General features: G+C 36.4%; 1 protein-coding gene across 1 annotated transcript; it reads right to left on the bottom strand.

The window, feature by feature from the left end:
• Positions 1 to 587: 587 nt before the first annotated feature.
• Positions 588 to 7,936, bottom strand: LOC147861635 (homeobox-leucine zipper protein HOX32-like). Its single transcript, XM_087322298.1, has 18 exons — positions 7,533 to 7,936; positions 6,014 to 6,212; positions 5,394 to 5,491; positions 5,162 to 5,252; positions 4,958 to 5,053; positions 4,704 to 4,817; positions 4,542 to 4,625; positions 4,135 to 4,290; positions 3,955 to 4,029; positions 3,695 to 3,801; positions 3,412 to 3,607; positions 2,736 to 2,918; positions 2,548 to 2,628; positions 2,285 to 2,422; positions 1,847 to 2,196; positions 1,641 to 1,749; positions 1,193 to 1,342; positions 588 to 964 (listed from the first exon to the last, which is right to left on the bottom strand). Exons 1-18 carry the CDS (start codon positions 7,736 to 7,738, stop codon positions 827 to 829), a joined length of 2,571 nt encoding a protein of 856 aa, XP_087178424.1. The 5' UTR covers positions 7,739 to 7,936; the 3' UTR covers positions 588 to 826.
• Positions 7,937 to 17,905: the final 9,969 nt, after the last annotated feature.

The raw sequence follows: 17,905 nt of genomic DNA, 5'->3' as shown, positions 1-17,905 counted from the left end.
ATAGCAGCATTATCCAGCTCCCCATATTTCGTTAAATTAGTATTGCATTTAGATTTAAGTAGGTCTGTCCAGTCTTCTCGATGCATGCAAGGGGCTATACTTTTAGATTTTTTTGTACTTCAGAGAAATTTGTGGAGAAATTCTGATGTCAAATGACCCAATGACAGAATGTGAATTTGTACAAATGTATTGAAGGTCATAAGATTATGGCTACACTTCTAGACACCAGTTATCATAGTTGAGAGGAATTTGAGGAGCAATTCTGCGTACCAATTGAAGAATGTGAAATTATAGGTTTCCAAGAATGCTTTATGATTCTTATGGGGAATTCCATGTGAAGTTATCAGAATGTAGATTACAAACCCTACCAGGCGACATTATTAACACCATTGACATCATTGAGAACCTTACTCAATGAGGTAGCCATATCATAAGAAAGCTCTCATATGCCATGAATTTTACAGTTATTTCAGCATAAAATTGCCAATGATCTATGAATCTATTAGCTCAAAGGCCGATGTTTCTTGATATGCAACGGAACTTAAAAGAGGATCTTATTGGATACCTTTGCACATAAAATTTGCTGAGAGTGAATTTGCCATTTCAAGCTGTGTAAGCTAACACAAGCATATATAGCATATCTATTTTGCAAGACAACAAAAAGATGGTGATACAGTCAATACAATCCACAGGTGTTTTTCTTTCACCGATGCTTTTAATTTTCCCTGGCAGTTAACTCTCAACTGTAATCGACTTTTTGCACAAACTAGATACCAAAAAATATTTTGAAGTTCAGTTGGTACAAAGATTGACATGACAAACTTTTTTAAAAGGACCACTTGATAAACATGTATGCAATGCATTGTAATGTATCACTTTCAACCTTCCATGCAACAGCTCGCTCGTAAGTTGCTGCTCGGCCAGTGCAAGAAATTCTAACTCCTGTAGGAAAATACGCAATTCCCTAGCATAACAAACATTAATGGCTTAGTACATAGACTATACTTGATATAAGATAACATTTCTAACAATACATCATGATAAACTACCACATCAATCTTAGATCTTGGAAAGTGACAATATACAATAAGGGACTGCTATTTATTAAGAGAAGAAACCTTAAGTGTTTTATCGGGGCAACAATAGAAGGTAAACACATGAATCCGTGAAAAATGTACACTACTCTATTCACCTGTTGTATGACTTGAGACAAATTGGTGCATAGACATTTCTTCCCATTCTCATCGAGGGTCTTCTGCCAATCCAATTGTTGCAACGCACTTGATGTTGTTTCAAGCATGTCAAGACCAGATTGGTTTGCAAATATTGTATCAACGGAACCCTAATCATCCAATTCAGTAAGAATGGGTCATAAAAATGAAACCCTCTACCCAATCCGGATCAAATATTTACAAAAATGGTCATAAAACAAGCACTTAGGCCTAACCATTTAATCCAGTTCAGGCATTTTACATAGGCAACCCATTTCACAGCTCAAAGATATGGTAACATAAGAGATTAATAAAAAAACCTAAAAGGTTCATAAAGAAATGAACCTTAAATATTAAATGGCAACCCATGATTTTGAAAAGTTCATCACAAAAAGAATGCATGAAACTCAAATCAAGAGAAGCCCCTACCTTTATAATGCAGCAGAAAATGGCATCTGGATGATGCCACAACAATTTAAATGACGTATCGATGTTATCAGCCAGCTGGCCTCTAAGAAGTTCTACTCCAACATGTGTTCTAGAAGACATATCATTCATATGGATCAGAACCACAACAAGATCAAAAAACAAAATTAAAGTTAAACTGAAAGAGTTCTTTTGAATAAACTCAATACCGGTAGCTCTCTAACATCTTTTGGATGAGGATGTGTAGCTCAGGAGTTTCTGGGGATTGTGTTGTTTCAATAGTCTGCTGATGATGGTGATGATGGCTAAGGTTTGATGCTAGGGCCATGGCAACCCGAAGCACTGATGCAACAACGGTGCGAACATACTTCCGAGCCATGGTTGCTACGTTCTCTACACCATGAACATCACAAGGAAATTGAAAAGCAATAGTAAGAACCGACCGGGAGGGACAATTGTAGCTCTTCTTTGCTGACGAAGAAGACAATGGCATCAATCCCCCTCCCATTGTATCTAAGGCAGACGCCAAATCAAGTGTTTTTGCCAAATTGTCCTCATCCTGTCAGTTCAATTTATTTTTTTATCATGTCAGATTGCAGAGGTTTAATTCACCTCAAGCACATGCAAGTAAATGAGTGTCTGCATACCGCCAAGCTGCTATCAAGAGGAACAACCCGAAAACCCGATGAAATAAGTGGCATATCCTCGGAAACAGAGACACTAACAGGAGCAAACACAAGCTGAGCACATGCACCCACAGCAGTCTCATCTAGCCCAGAACACAACTGCAAACAAATAATAACAATGATAATAAGCACATTATTAAAATCAACATTCCCTAGCTATTCTTGAAAGATTTGATGCAATAAATCAGTTAATCACAAAACTAGGATGGGTGAGGGATGCATACTTGTAAAAGGAACTGCTCTTTTGTATACATATTTCCATCCTGGAAAAGGCCAGGACTTTCCATTTGTAAAAGCTCTAGTAACTGCAAAATTCAAGTTATGCAAGACAGCCTAAGTGTGAAGCCGTTCTTGAAAACAAAATACAAGAGCTGGAAATCACGTAAATAGTAGGAATTCCAATGTTTTTCACCTCTTGTTTCTCAAAAGAATGAGCTAGTAATAATGGAGCAGAGCCACAGTATGAATTTCCATGCCGTGATACAAGCGACGGCCCATGGCCAAGCGCAGCTGCTATATCTGTACATACATCCAGCTCTGCCCATTCTGACCTGTGCTCTCTAAGGAACTGTATCAGTAGAGCTGGGGCCACATTCTGGAGAAAAATCAAGCCCCGTAAGTGTTTACTCACAAGTTGTGCGAAAAGGGAGACAGAAAATGAAATGTAGTATTAATATATGCAAAAATAATAATGATGCATCAGACACCGATGTGTTACAACAATCATCAGACATGAAGCAAGTGGCGGAAATAATCTAGGTTTCTTTTGGTTATCTCAAGTCTTTAAACAGTTATTTGGGATTTGCCCTTTTTCTTAACTAAACAGAGAGAAGCATCATGGCTTCTTTATTTTGTTTGCTGTCTTGGTCTAAGTTCTAACATCTGTGCATTGTATGTACTATTATACACCTGACTGTACTAAAAAAGGATATTACATTTGCTAAAAAGAAAGAGAATACAAGCTAATTTTTGGAGATGTGGGCACAAGCCATGTCTATGGTCATGGTCAATATTTGTGGTTAAGGATAGGTATCGCACAAGTTCAAGAACATGCAACAAATGAAGAAAAATACACATTTATTCCTGACCTGTAGCAGCATTGAAGTTTTTGCACATAACACCCCACCTCCATCAGTGTACATCCTATCACATAGTGGGAACTGCCCTTGAGAGAGCCGCGAATTAGGATACGCATTCACAGAGATCGACACATCATCCATTCCATCACTTGCCATAGAAGACCAGCCATCATCAGGCAGACAGTTAACTGCTTCATTAAATCCCCTGCATAATATTTGAGCCACAAAATTTAAGAGTTTTCAAGGCTAAAACTTTAATATTCAAGGTTCTAAGGCTAAAAAAGCTTCTCACCTTGCAATCCGCTGGATAAGTGTTCTTATTACAGTTGGTTGAAGACCTCGAACAGGACCCAATTCATTATCCGAATCTTGCGCAACTGTCCGCAGATAACGCATTGCCTATATGGTTGGGCATTTAAGAGTTAGAAAGGCATTGTGAATTAGAAATCTAGGGTACTGTATTCACTAGAATTTGGGAGTAAAATTCAACATTAACTAGATTTTTGTCAACCAGTAACATTATTACATAGAAAAAGGGTGATTTGAGCTTACCCCCATAGTCACCTTCTGGGCGAGTACCGAGGATGATTCATATAATGGCCGCAAAACCTCAGGCACAGTTTCGGGCTGTATTACCGTAACACATATCACATAATATGAGTTCTTATAGCTGATTAGTTAAGAGGAACCTGTTTCAATGATTTATTATCTGAAAGTTTGAATAAACTTTACCTTTAAATCCATGTGGTCAACAATATAGACAATTGATCCAACTGTCCCATAAGGCCTGATGAGGTATCCACTTGCCTGCATATTTCCTCTAATGAACTGTTCTGAAGGTGGAACTACAGGATCTCCATGTGATAACGGGAGTGACCTTTCACATACCTGAATTATTTCACACATAGATAACCACATCAACCCCATAGAAATTATTAGGCTTTCACATGTAAAATTCTTAGTTCCTCTTAGTATTACGTCCACTCATGTTATATAACAAATTGAACACTGTAATCAGAACAGATACATATGACCTATTCTCACAGCTATTGCAAGCCTACTAGCACTATGCATTAGTACAGAGACACAAAAAAGATTTCCTTATAAACAAATGTCTCAATAATGAAGAGCCAACTTACCACCACATTTCGGTCGTCGAAGATTGACGTATACCTCAAGGTATAGAAATCCCTAGGATGTGCAAGGGTAGTTGGAGCATAGAACTGAGGAAGACAAATTCAAGACAGATAATAAATAACTCGATGAATAAAAAAGACAAAAAAGAACTTGCATTCTAATACCTGAAGATAAAGCAGTTCCACTAAGCCACCAGAAGCAGTAGTAAAGCTCCCCACTACATCCATGCGGCGACAATCAGAAAGCCACATTGGGCGATTCTTCAACAGCTCAACAATCTGAAATGATGATAAGCATTGAGTTCAATTATTTCCAGGAAAAATATAACCATTTATTATTATCAACAGAATGCTTGTTAAATGTAGAAAATATGTATATGTAGGAACACGATATTGATTTGAGATTGTTGAATTGTGACCTTAGCTGGGTCAAGCCCAACAAGACCACAAGCACGTGCTGCTATGCCATTGCTGCCATTGGAGACCGCAACAATGCCGATAGAGTCAGGACCAGGCTGCAAAAAGAAAATATCTGTAGTCAATACTACTAAGAAGAAAAGATGTTATTCATGTAACAAGAGAAATATGACCTCTATGGTTTGAAGGTTATTTTTAGAACTCACCTTCATTCCAGGCATTTGGATCCATTCCACCGCAGTCCCGGTGGCTTTTGCCAGGAATTCAGTTAGAGTATCTTCTGCTATAGCAGTTAACCTGCTCATCAAAAAGGGTAGTGCCCATCGGCCCATATGGTCAGAAATCCTCATATGGAATATGAAGCCAATATAATCCAATTGATCATCGTGAAAGGGTATGACATGTATGTGTGTGTGTCCATTTGGATTGATTACTCACCGGAGAGGACCCACATCATCAGGGAGGAGTAATGCAGGTTGTTGAAGAAGATTTGTAACCACAGAATCTGAACTCGTCTCAGTTGATACAACTCCACTCTGTGATGTGGTTGAGTTTTACAAAGTTAGAAATTCTGCATTAAAACTGCTCCCATGTGTGAAAGCATTAGTAATTTCATGGTAATTCTACCACTTTCTCATGTTTCCTCTACAGTGCTCACAAGACTATGAGAGCTTGGACTCCTCATTCCAAGCTCTATGATTGAAACGAGGAATATAGATATGTACATTAATTAATCCATGTCACAGTTGGTACGACACATGTATATGTATATGTATATGCATATGTATGTGTATATGTATGTGTATATGTATGTGTATATGTATGTGTATATGTATGTGTATGTGTATGTGTATGTGTATGTGTATGTGTATGTGTATGTGTATGTGTATGTGTATGTGTATGTGTATGTGTATATGTATATGTATATGTATATGTATATGTATATGTATATGTATATGTATATGTATATGTATATGTATATGTATATGTATATGTATATGTATATGTAAATTACATGTACATGTATATGTATAAATTCTTGGGAGTGGAGAGAATACCTGATCTATTGCCTTCATATTCACTTCTTCACCACGCAATCCCGTGAGCTGTTTTCGAATCTGTTGATTCTGAAGTACCAAGTGGATAGCTTGTTTGGACAAGCTTTGGTTCTCTTCTACAAGCACCCTGTTCATGGCTGAAAGCTTCTCATTCAGATTGGAAAGACGGGATGTCTCCTTTCTCTGCTTGTCTCGGCATCTAGACCATGCAATGGAAAGAATGTCACACATTTTCACTAAAGGATAATATGCCCACATTTCATCAAAGACGCAAATTACTACATACATTTTGATCGAAGAATCATACTATAATACATATTTAAGATTCAAATACCCACAGATTTCATTAAAGAGTCATACACCCTCATTTCATCATTTAAATCATATGGCCACATTTCATCAAACAATCATACATGCATATTTGAAAGAACCATATACTCAGAATTTCATCAATTATATTCAAAGCATTTCATCAATTCAAGACTGATATTCTACCCACACTTCAAAAAAGAATTGCACATTTTGTGAAAGAATCATACTTTTCATCGTAAGCTTTGTCAGAATTTAGAAAATGCACTCCAGAATAGATTCAAGAAGGGCACCATACAAAACAATCACGAAATTAAAAGAATTGAGATTATCTTGCTCTTTCTCACAAAAACCAAGGTGATGAAATGGCTTCATCACAAGAAGATTTGTTCATTTTCATACCAAATTATCAAGATATTCATATATCACATTGTTGATAAATTCATACACCATGAAAGAATTGTGCTGTACCCATATTTCATTAAAAAAAACCATTTTACCCATATTTCATCATGCAGTTTGGTCATCACAAACATAACCAAAAATGAGAAAAGATTGATTTCTTTCTCCTTCCAAAAAGACTGAAGATGATGAAAGAAAGAAGGTGCATTCTTTGCATACTAAATTGTTTAGAATTTTCACTGTTTGAACGCAATGAAGTAACAGGGGCTGGAGTGGAGAGGAAGATAAGATTTAAAACGAAAGCTAAAAGTACAATTAAAATTTGTACAAATACAAAAGAAAAAGCTAGTGATCAGAAATATGTTAGAAAACTCTGTCTGATTCAAAAAAGAGGGGATGGAGAAAGAGAAGAGAATCCATCAACAAATAAAACAATCAAAGAAGAAAATTTTGTTTCAAAACTTTGGCAGAAACAAAAAAATACAAAGGATTCTTAAATCAAAATGGGCTCTGCAAAGAAGAAGAAATTAACCAGAATTACGGATAAATTAGTACAGAAGAAATTACAAATGTACACACAGACGAAAAAAACTCTATAGGGAGAGAAAGAGAGAACAGAATAAGAAGAGATTTCAAATTAAAATTAAAGAATAGTGAACAAAATATGGAAAATGCAACAAAAAAGAACGGAAGAAAAATTAAAACTACAAAAGAATGTAGTTGAATTTAATTAATTAATTGGCCAGTTTTTAAATGTAAATGAAAAAATGAAGAGGAGGAGGGAGAAGGAGAAGGAGGTTAATTTTACCTTCTATTCTGGAACCATACTTTGATCTGTCTGGGTTCGATTCTTGAGAGGATAGGGCAGTCTTTGAGAAGCTGAAGGCGCCGAAAAGAGCTAGGGTTAGGGCATTCTGCGTACAGCCTCTCTAAGGCTTCGACCTGCTCTTCTGTGTAACGGACATACTTGCAATTAGCTCCATCTTTCTTCTTACTAACCTTGGAGACCGCCATGTGAGCATGGAAGAATGAGAAGAAGAAGAAACAATGTAAACCCAAGAAGGAGAACAAACTCAAAAAGAAGAAGAAGAAGAAGAAGAAGAAGTCTAGGTTTTGGAGACAGGGAGGGAAGGTAGAGAGAGAAATGATGGGTAGCAGAGGAGAGAGGTAGAGTAGACTGTGAGTGGGGTGTACTGAAAGCAGGGGAAGAAGAAGAAGAAGAAGAAGGAGCAGGTGCAGAAGGCAAAAATGTCTAGTCTCTCTCTCAGTCTCTCTCAGTCTCTCTGTCTCTGTCTCTGTCTCTCTGTCTCTCTCACATCGCCATGGATGCATGTGCAAGAGGCCACCTCTTTAGAGTGGGGTCACATGGTGATGGTGGTCATGATGGTCATGGAGACTCATGGTCATCTGGGTTGGTCTAAGTCTGGGCCTACTCTCCACCTCAGGTCAAGCCTTGGTCTTGGTCTCGGTCTCGAGAATATTCTTGGCCTTGGTCTTGATCTACGAGAAGTCTCTGCCCTCGGTCTCGGTCTTGGGAACAAGTCTTGCTTGGACCTGGCCTTCGTCTCGTTGCAAGTCTCTTTGCCTCTCGGCATGGGTCCTACGACCTCGATCTCGAGAAAAACGTCTCGGCATAGGTCCTAGGGTCTCGATCTCGAGACAAAAAGTCTCGGCTTTGGTCCTAGGGCCTCGATCTCGAGACAGAAGTCTCGGCCCTACTCTCAGTCTCCAACGGAAAGCCTTGGTCCTAGTCTTCGCCCCGTTGCAGTCCCTGCCTCCATTTGGGTCCTAGTCTCCATCTCAGTCTCCGCCCCTATCTCTCGTGGTGTCCAGATCTTGGTAACTATCAAGTGGCTCTAAAGTCTTTGTCTTTGTCTCGGCATGGGACTTTTTGTATCTAGGGTCTCTCATTTGTTAAAATCTTGGGGCCAACTCGGACATTTTCTTCTCTCTCTTGTCCTACTGATATCCATCAACCAACCCCATTTGGTACCCCCTTTCTCTCCCCGTCCCTCTTTCCTTTTATTGTAATTAACAACTTATCACTGCTACGCGCTACATCTTGGGTTTGATAAGTTGTTACACTGCTACGCACTACGTCTTGGGTTTGAAACCCAATTTTCTTACTTCTCTATTTCGTCAAACATATCTCTTAGTGAACTCATTGTGTGTGTCTTCTCTCTCTCTCTCTCTCTCTCGTGCAAATGTGTGCTCATTTCGTCTTTTGTCCATTGATCTCCACTAGGTTCGTACTCGCATCTCGCCCTCCTCCTCCCTTCTAGCCAATGTGGGTGTGAATTGGGTGTTCTACTCTCATGTTCCATGCTTGAGCTCGTCATCAAGCGGGTCTCTCTCTCTCTCTCTCTCTCTCTACCCTAGCATAGGAGAAACATTTTGAGTATGAGTAATGAACATGGTCTTCCTTCTATATTATCAATGCCCCAATGTGATTCTCTATGGCATCATTCCTTTGTCGTGTCTGCTTGTTTGTCGCCTTTTAAGGAGTTACATGGGTCAAGTTGACCTCTAGCCATGCTCACACTGAGGGTTTAATTATTAATGGTCAAGTGATTCCAGCCCTCGATATGCATTTATGACACATATATGGGAAGAAATTTGCATTCTTTGGTGTTACCTTATGCAATCTCGATTATTTTGTCCATCGACCTACGTTGATATATGGGTGGTCGAAGTGTTGTAATCGTCTTCGTGTATCTCAACCTAGTTATGAACGGGATTAAAGAAAACGGTCCTCCCTATGTGATTGTTCAATACTTCCTTTGGTGATGCTTGCTCGTTGTGACATAAGCTAAAACACTTCAAAATTGTCCTTTGGTGAAGTCATTGGTAAAAGCATCATGGTTATCATGCTAAACATTTTTCTATTGGTGACTAAGAGTAAAGAAAATGGACTTTGGTATCATTTTCTTATGTAATTTTGTATGTTTTCATTGGTTGTGTTGCGAAATCAAGCCCACAACATGCTCTTATTTATTAAAATTATAATGATCCTATCGCATGTTTTACCTTTTCCTAATGGCAAGAGTGAATTACAACATTGTCTATGTTCTATACCATTGTATCATGCCATTGTCGATGCTTTCATGGATAGCGTTAATCATGTTGTGCTTTTTTTTATCAAAGGTGCTTATAAATGAGATAAATATTGATTTTAATGCTTGATACTAACTCTCGTGCTTTTCTTTGTAAATCTCAATTTGGCATACGGAAAGCACTTAACACAAAGCAATCCCAATGTTTGTCTTCAACCAAGACATGAGTTGTAAGCCAAATGGTCATTAGTATAATTTGTCTTCAATGGTTAGCAAGTTGTCATATGTCATGCTTCCGGGAACGAGGTTTTAATATGAAGCAATTGTTGCCATAGTCTTTGATGAAGTTCTTTATAGAGCCACTCTTACGTGTCAAAACATCAAATGAATAATACAAACTTATAAATTATAATTATTAAGTCCAATGTAGATGTATATGTATCAAATGACAAGAATAAGTAGATAAAGCAAACCTATGTATTTTTGCATATGAGTTTATCAATTCATTATGGATGAAGAACAATTTTTATTACGAGAAGATATTAGTGTCTCGCATCTAAAGCTCTTGCTAGCTCTCATGTGGAACCTCCATAAGATAAATTTGGTTTCCATTAAAAAGAAAGTCATCTCAATCAATTATAACTGATTGTGATAGCACTCATCGGTAACATACATTAAATCTTGTCAACATGGTAATCCATTGACCCTTGAACCAAGCTCGTGCTATCTTTGCCATAACCCACTAGACACTACACATGTGTGCAACACACTTAGATACTAGACTACCATTGCCCCTAAAACTTAACATAGAGTATCAGTCAACTTAGTCTTTGGTGAAGTTATCATTAGTTGGGAGAATAGATCTTCTTTTTAATTCAAGCAAGTTGTTGACAACCTAACTCGAGTATTAGTTTCTTTGTGGGACAATAAAATTATCCGCTTAACACAAAATATACAAAAAGGCATATTTAGTCTCCATCAATATATTTCATGGACCAAGTTGGTGTGCATATACTTTAGTCTTTAGCGTGGGTAATGACAATGTAACTTGTGCTTGGACCATTCAACCATGTGATAATGTTTCATTTCTAATATGTGTTTATGACTAGCCACAAATCAAAGATCAATTATAGTTTCAAATTACCTCAACCAAAAGCACAATTATAACTAGTACTTGCATGCCTAAGCTACCTATGCATTAAGCACTCTTTACAGGAATCTCGGTGTTTCAAGTGAATTGTTTAAAGTTATATCCCACATTTGGCCTCTTGTCCTCTTCACAAATAGAGATGATTGACTTTAACAAGGGCCACTACTCTAAGTGGCAATTTGGAACAAATATATTGACTTTATTGGGACTAAATTCATGCAATAATAGAAAAGTCCATACTCATGATTTCTTTAAAAAAAAGAAGGCACCCTATAGATCCGACATACTTTAACAGAGCACCCATTCTAGCATGTAACAACCCTCGATAGTTTTTCACGAATGGATGGTGACTTTCTTCTTCTTCTTTTGTACGTGAAATATGATTTCATCTTTATGAGAACATCATTGCTTCACACAACTTTGATAAAATCAAATGTTCCATATGTATGAATATTGGTTCCATTTCTTAAATTTCATTTGAAGGTTTCAACATGAGAGTGCAATGCTCGTTATGTATACTTTTATTTTGTAAATGGGGTAAATGTGTGTTTACTGAAGAAAACAAAAGAATCACAAACATATCAATTCCAATTTCCTACAAAATACTCTTTGACAACATTCTCACATGGTATGAGTTTATAAGTCAACTCTTTAGTGGGCCTTTTATATCGTGCACATAACTTTTGTTACAATGTTCTTCTTTTTTACTATTGACATTGAGTACGTGCCAAATTAAAATGACCTAAATCTTGCTTGCCATCCAAGTTAATTCCTTCAAAATGAGAAAATAGCAAACCATCGTGCAATGTATCTTACCTTAGGTGTCATATTGGTCATGAATATCGTTTCTATCTTATATGTACAACTTGCAAGTGCATATTGCAAAGCACATACTAACGATAGGATGTTCTTATATAACCTATTCATTTTAAAGTGAAAAAGATCCCATTTCTCTTTTACCATCCAAATAATTATTCCACACAATTGCAACATGGGTGAGCTTTGAGAGAGGCATGTTCAACTTCTCAAAATTTAAAGCCATTGGGATTGACAATCATTCATTATGTCGAACACATTCGACTACCAAAGTTCTTATGTGTCATATTTATGTACAAGCACTCAAAAATCTTTCATAAATCCTAAGATTAAATATTGTGTGCAAATTTTTTAAAATCTCCAATTCTTGCAAAATTTTAGAGCTATTGGATATCCTTTGTTGTCTCTAATAAGTTTGAATACCAATGCTTCTATGGGTCATATAGTCCAAGCATCATATTTACTACGATCGAAGTAGATGGTTTCTTATTTGTGAGGAATTCGCATGTAAGGTATACATATAAGAGGCTCATTGTGGTGGTTTTCTATTCCACATTGAAGTTGCATTAGAAATTTAGCCGAAGGAGATGAATATAACATTGTTAAAGATTATAAAGAGCCATAACATTAACGATCACTCATGATATTGCTGATATGTTATATGACCAATAGTGATTTCATTGATATACATTGCAAATAACAATAGAATCTAATCACCAATGCCAATGATGTAGGTTAAGGAACACAAGGTAAGGATCCATTCATATTTCATTTAATTAATTAGGGAGGTAGTGACTTACCAAGGAAATTGTTAGTAGCCAAGACCATTAACAACCACACTAATATTGAAATTTGAGATATTGCCTAGACTTCTATGAGAAACATTAATAGCGGAGCAATAGTGACATGCCCCACTTCCACTAATAACCAATGAATAAACCTTTTTTACTAAAAATGATGGTATCTATGATGAATCTACAACACAGTGATATAAGACTTTATGTAGATAACATATAACTAACATGTATGATAAAAACTACACATGGAAGACACCATTTACCCTTGTCATAACATTGTTTCGTAGTTATTCAAATTTGCATACATTATGATAGAACACAAGACCACTAACTTTACATGAGTGCATGAAACTCTATAGAGATGGTTCCATTATCATAATCGTTCATTAATACTTATAAAACGAGTCATTGAAGTACAAGATAGACTCATTAGCTCTTGTGCAACCATAACCTAGATAGATATTGTCGAGAGATAATCTTAAGCTTGATTGTTAATATATAGCCAACTTCTTGATGTTGGGAATATTACAAAATAGCTCATAATTAGGGTGGATTAGTGTCGGAGCTATTCATGACCAATGATTCACATTTTAACATACCTAGCACGTGCAAGGATAAAATTATTTATTCTCATAACTTGTGTTTCTCTATTATATATATAGAACAAAAGCACTTCAAACTTATTTGATGAACCTCAATATGAGGGTATTTGATTATTTGGAAAGTGCGATATATTGCCTTATAATATGGTTTCTTTTTCTATTGCTTTTGTATGTGGTTATGAGAAATAACTATATTAGGATGTCATGCTCACTACAAGAGGTGGTTTTAAATGTTCACTTGCTTTTGTACGTGATATCCTTATGGAATCAACATGGAATGGCCAAGACTCTAATTCCTAGATTCAAATAATAGGTATAAGTGCGAGTAGTGCAATGCCATCCTACATTGCCATTGAGCAACTTTAATTATGTGTGTTGAGGGGCAACCTTGTCTTTGGATTGAGTATGGTAGCACAAGCCAAGTAAAGCCCATGTACATATCCTACACTATTGTAAAACAATCACCAAGAGAGATGGACCATGTTATGTATTGTATCACTTGCCTAGGAAGCACCTAGTAAGTCTCACACCACTCGGAAAATGGTATGCAAAGTTTCCTCAATTCCTATGTTTCACTTCTTATAATTTCACTTGCAAAGACTTATTTACATTGTTGTTCAATAGTATGGGGCCTATAAAAGTTATCATTGACCATTCGATTGCAATTGTTATGCAAACTTCATGTTGTGCCCTTGTTCATGTATAACCCACTGAAGTGTACTATAACATAGAAATATAGGGGAATGACACCATCTGTGCATGTTAGTGTGTGGACATTTGTGAAGGTATGAAAAAGGCGAAAGCAAGTACTTAAATAACCACAAAAATAAGTTGGCATTTTATAACCTCATGAGAAGAGAAACATGGATAATGGACAATAACTAGAAGCAAGGACATGCCACAGAAAAAACATGAAGCAATCCAAGGTAGGCGGAACAAACTAACCGAGCTTAGATGACAAGTAACTTGACGTGGGATTTGACACATGCTTCAATAGTTGATACAAAAAGAGATGTGAGGGAATATTATAGCCTATAGGTGCTCCCTTTCTTTTCTATTATTGTCTTCAAATAAAAGTAAAGGAAAATATCCCTTCAAAATAGGAAGGAATAAATCAATCATGATTGCAATCACTACATAGATATTCAATAGCCGTCATTCGTGATGTGTGTGGGTAAGACAACTCTCATAAGCTTGCGAAGGCCTAAAGATAGACTAGTTGGTGAATGGAAGACTAGCTTTGGTGTGTTATGCTCCCCCCTTGGGGCATTGGTCATTGTGAACCCTCATCCTCTATTGAGTGGTGAGCACTAAGGGGCTTCAAATTGGAGGGCTTATGGAGCGTGAGAACTGACACATCCATTTCAAGTTGCTAAATAGTTCTAAGTTCAATCAACAATAAGTATACAAATAGATGACTCTAACCCTCGTTAGAAAAACAAAATTTGCAACATGGGTATTAAAATAGAGACAAATAATATAAGGTTGCATTTAGCATTGGCAAACCATGAGATGGTTTCCTTTTTAGCAAGCCAAAAACACTTCATAAGTGTAGTTTGTGACAATGCAAAATAACTATTTTGCACCTCTTGACATCAACAATTGGTTTTACATGGCCCAAACCAATGTGTTAACAGTTGCTCATGATAAATTTAAAGGAAATAATATCGTGTTAATGCATTATTGATAATAACTAGATTGCAAGCTAAAGTTGTGTTATTGAAGGTTTATAGACATGTAAAATATATGCTAAAAGAAGGCAAATTAAAATTAACTTGACAAAAAATTGTATGATTGATGAGAATGAAAATATTTTGTTTCAAGGGATAATGGTCCAACATTGATATCTTCGCTAAAGTACAATGTTATCTTATGCAACCTAGGCATCAACAAAGTGAACACACCGGCAATACCACATCATGATAGGTAATAGCCAATAAAGCAAAACTATGAGCATCACACTATATAAGGTGATGGTTGGCAGGTGGATCTCATCCACTAATCCTGTGAGCTTCCAAAAATGAAACTTAATGCTATACAATATTCTCTTGTCAATAAGGAAATGAAAATCGAATAAAATAACTGGTTTTGTGGAGAATTGTATATAATTCTCAAGATTATCGTTGAGGAACGTGCTTCAAGCAAATTGGTCCATTTCGGCAACAACCACGATAACTCTGGTTATTATTTCTTCCTCTAATTTTCTTGAGCAAGCCAAACATGTAGCATAATGAAAAAGAAACTTATTAGAATCCTTTGGAAGAAAAAGTTAGAAAAGGAGCTCGAGAAGGTGGAGAACAAGTGCATAAAGCTGACTATAGAAACAAACGGTTAATAGGAAGCTATTGAGTTCAATAATTAAATTGGTCACAAGGATAGCACATCATCGCAACTATTGGGTATCAAAATCGATGTACGTATTTCAGTGTTTCTTTATGGGTGGGTTCACATGTAAACAAGGTAGACTCTTGAGTCTTGCCTTGTGCTTGCTACCAAGCTTGTACAAAATCTCTGGAAAGTCTCTCTAGTATGCTCAAATAAGGTACACATGTATAAGATAATAATGCAGAATCCTATTGTATGTGTCTCCAATATAAAATGGCATTTCCTCAAGACAAATAATGGAGTTTCATGTATTGCACCATTTTGATGGGATCAACAATTAATATTTGGAATTTAAACCTAAAACCTCGAGGGCAAAGTTTCTTTTTGAAGTTTATACAATTCCTTTTCGGAAGCTTTATTATAAATGTTCGTACGTATTTGTGATAGTAACAAATTGAAGAGCTCTGAATTATGCCTATTGTTCTCGACTCCCTTTATAAATTGTTGTTTATGTTTTTCGTACATAAAGGAGAGATTGATCAAGAGTAGAGATTTCATAGCATTTTGGAATATTCCCATGTGTGTGAAGGTTTGAATTATGGATGCCAACAAAATGATCTTAGATATGATCTACAAAAGAGAGCTTTCCTTGAAAAGAACATTGCACTTCATTCGTGTCTAGTTAACCATTTTCTTTTGAACCCCTGAGTGAAGGTGCAGAGGGCAACCCGAGTTAAATTTGCGATAACAAGATGCCAACAAAATGATCTTAGATATGATCTACTCAAGAGAGTTTTCCTTCCTTGACAAGAACATTGCACTCCATTCATGACAAGTTAACCATTTTCTTTTGAACCCCTGAGTGAAGGTGTGGAAGGCAACCCGAGTTAAATTTGGGACAACGAGAAAACAAACATAGGGGCCTGTAGTGAAATAAAGAAAAACTTGAGGGCATCTAGGAGTTGTTTTTAGGACATATATTTTATAACTACTAGCCAATATATTTCTTTATTTAATTAGTGGGAAACTTGCATTAAGGATATCTTTAGAGGATCTTCTTTTATGATGATAATTCTGATTGCAAATCATAATTGGATAAATCAACAAATAAAAAATAGAACCAACTTCTAAATTTTTTTTATAATGTTTCTTAGTATTACATCCACCTTGCCCATAGGTTTCTTGTATGCTTTCCAATGCTATTCAGGGGAGAGGTGGGGCTTCTACATCCCTCTCGCACTTCTTGAAGTATATAAAAATTGATCAACAAATTGAGGGATGGTTATTGGCTCCTTATAGAAAAATCTCATCAAATTCCAATCATGTATGGATGACTTAATTAGAGTTAAAATAGTCAACTGTTAAGAAGAAGCTAAAATCTAGAAACCTTACGGATAAATAGTAATTGGTGAAGCAACTTATTCATCGTCGAAAAAACAAGAACGAATAAAGATCAGGATTTGATTTTCCTGAACTTTGTCATGCTAATTATCTCTTAATTGATAATATAAACCATTGTTAGAAAAAAAATATCTTAATTTATGAATGTCGCGATTGATTGGCTTTGACAAGCGACGAGAAGAAATACACTTACATGAGTGCTTTATCATGTGGAACTAAGGGCATTCAGGGGAATACAACAAAAAGAGCCTGAAGGGGCATCTACGGAAAAACTAGGAAAGTTAAGGTTTCACGAAAGAGTTTGTCCTACTTTAAATTTACGTCCCTTATAAGGTAAAAAACATTAATATATTTTAAGGTTTTAATGATTTTGCTAATCAATAAATACCCTTGGGGTACATTCCGGATTCCTCCCAATACATTATCCATTGACTTCAAAGTTTGATAATTTTGTCATACGATCTATAAATGCATTTCCCAAAAGAGACACAACAATTGCTCATCATTCCTTCACGCTTCTCAAATAAAAAATGTAAATATAATAGTCTCCAAAATCCTTTCATTGGATTGAGTTTCCGACTCCAAGGGGTTCCCGACTTTGCAAGTCATAATTATATTTTGTGTTTCTCTCACCTCCTTGCTCCTTTCATCTTTTGCACCTAGGGTTTGTTGAATCCTCTCCAAAGACCCTTGTTTTTGTGATTTTTCATGAGCCTCAAGCCTTACAAGATTGCTTGGCAATGCTATTGCTCATTATTTGTTCCTCTTATGAGGGCAATACAAAAATAAAGACAAGCTACATGAAAACTCTATGCCTTCTACATATGTGTGTGTAATCCAAGCATGAGCAAATGATGGGTTTTAAGTGTTCTTGCTTGCATCAAAGCTCATTCGTACAGGTGAATGGAAAAAATCTACGAGATAATCCCTTTTTCTAAACATGCCAAATAATGAACATGCAACTTACAAATGTATGTAATACGCATGTAATACAAACCAAATTTTGTACATATCGTGCCATGCAATTCCCATAGGTG

The sequence above is a fragment of the Azolla caroliniana genome, unplaced genomic scaffold (assembly GCF_043228905.1).
Source record: "Azolla caroliniana isolate FFs.n. ecotype wild unplaced genomic scaffold, voAzoCaro1.0.p SCAF_7, whole genome shotgun sequence".
Lineage (NCBI taxonomy): Eukaryota > Viridiplantae > Streptophyta > Polypodiopsida > Salviniales > Salviniaceae > Azolla > Azolla caroliniana.
The sequence above is the reverse complement of the archived record's forward strand: the minus strand, read 5'-3'. Positions and strand labels throughout refer to the sequence as shown.

What these genes read in the sequence shown, in the direction of transcription:
- LOC147861635 (XM_087322298.1), bottom strand. Translation starts at nt 7,738, where the DNA reads ATGGCGGTCTCCAAGGTTAGTAAGAAGAAAGATGGAGCTAATTGCAAG. An exon ending in CTTATCCAGCGGATTGCAAG is followed by an intron (nt 3,608 to 3,694) that starts GTGAGAAGCTTT and finishes AATATTATGCAG; the next exon opens with GGGATTTAATGAAGCAGTTA. An exon ending in TTTTCTGCTGCATTATAAAG is followed by an intron (nt 1,343 to 1,640) that starts GTAGGGGCTTCT and finishes TTGGATGATTAG; the next exon opens with GGTTCCGTTGATACAATATT.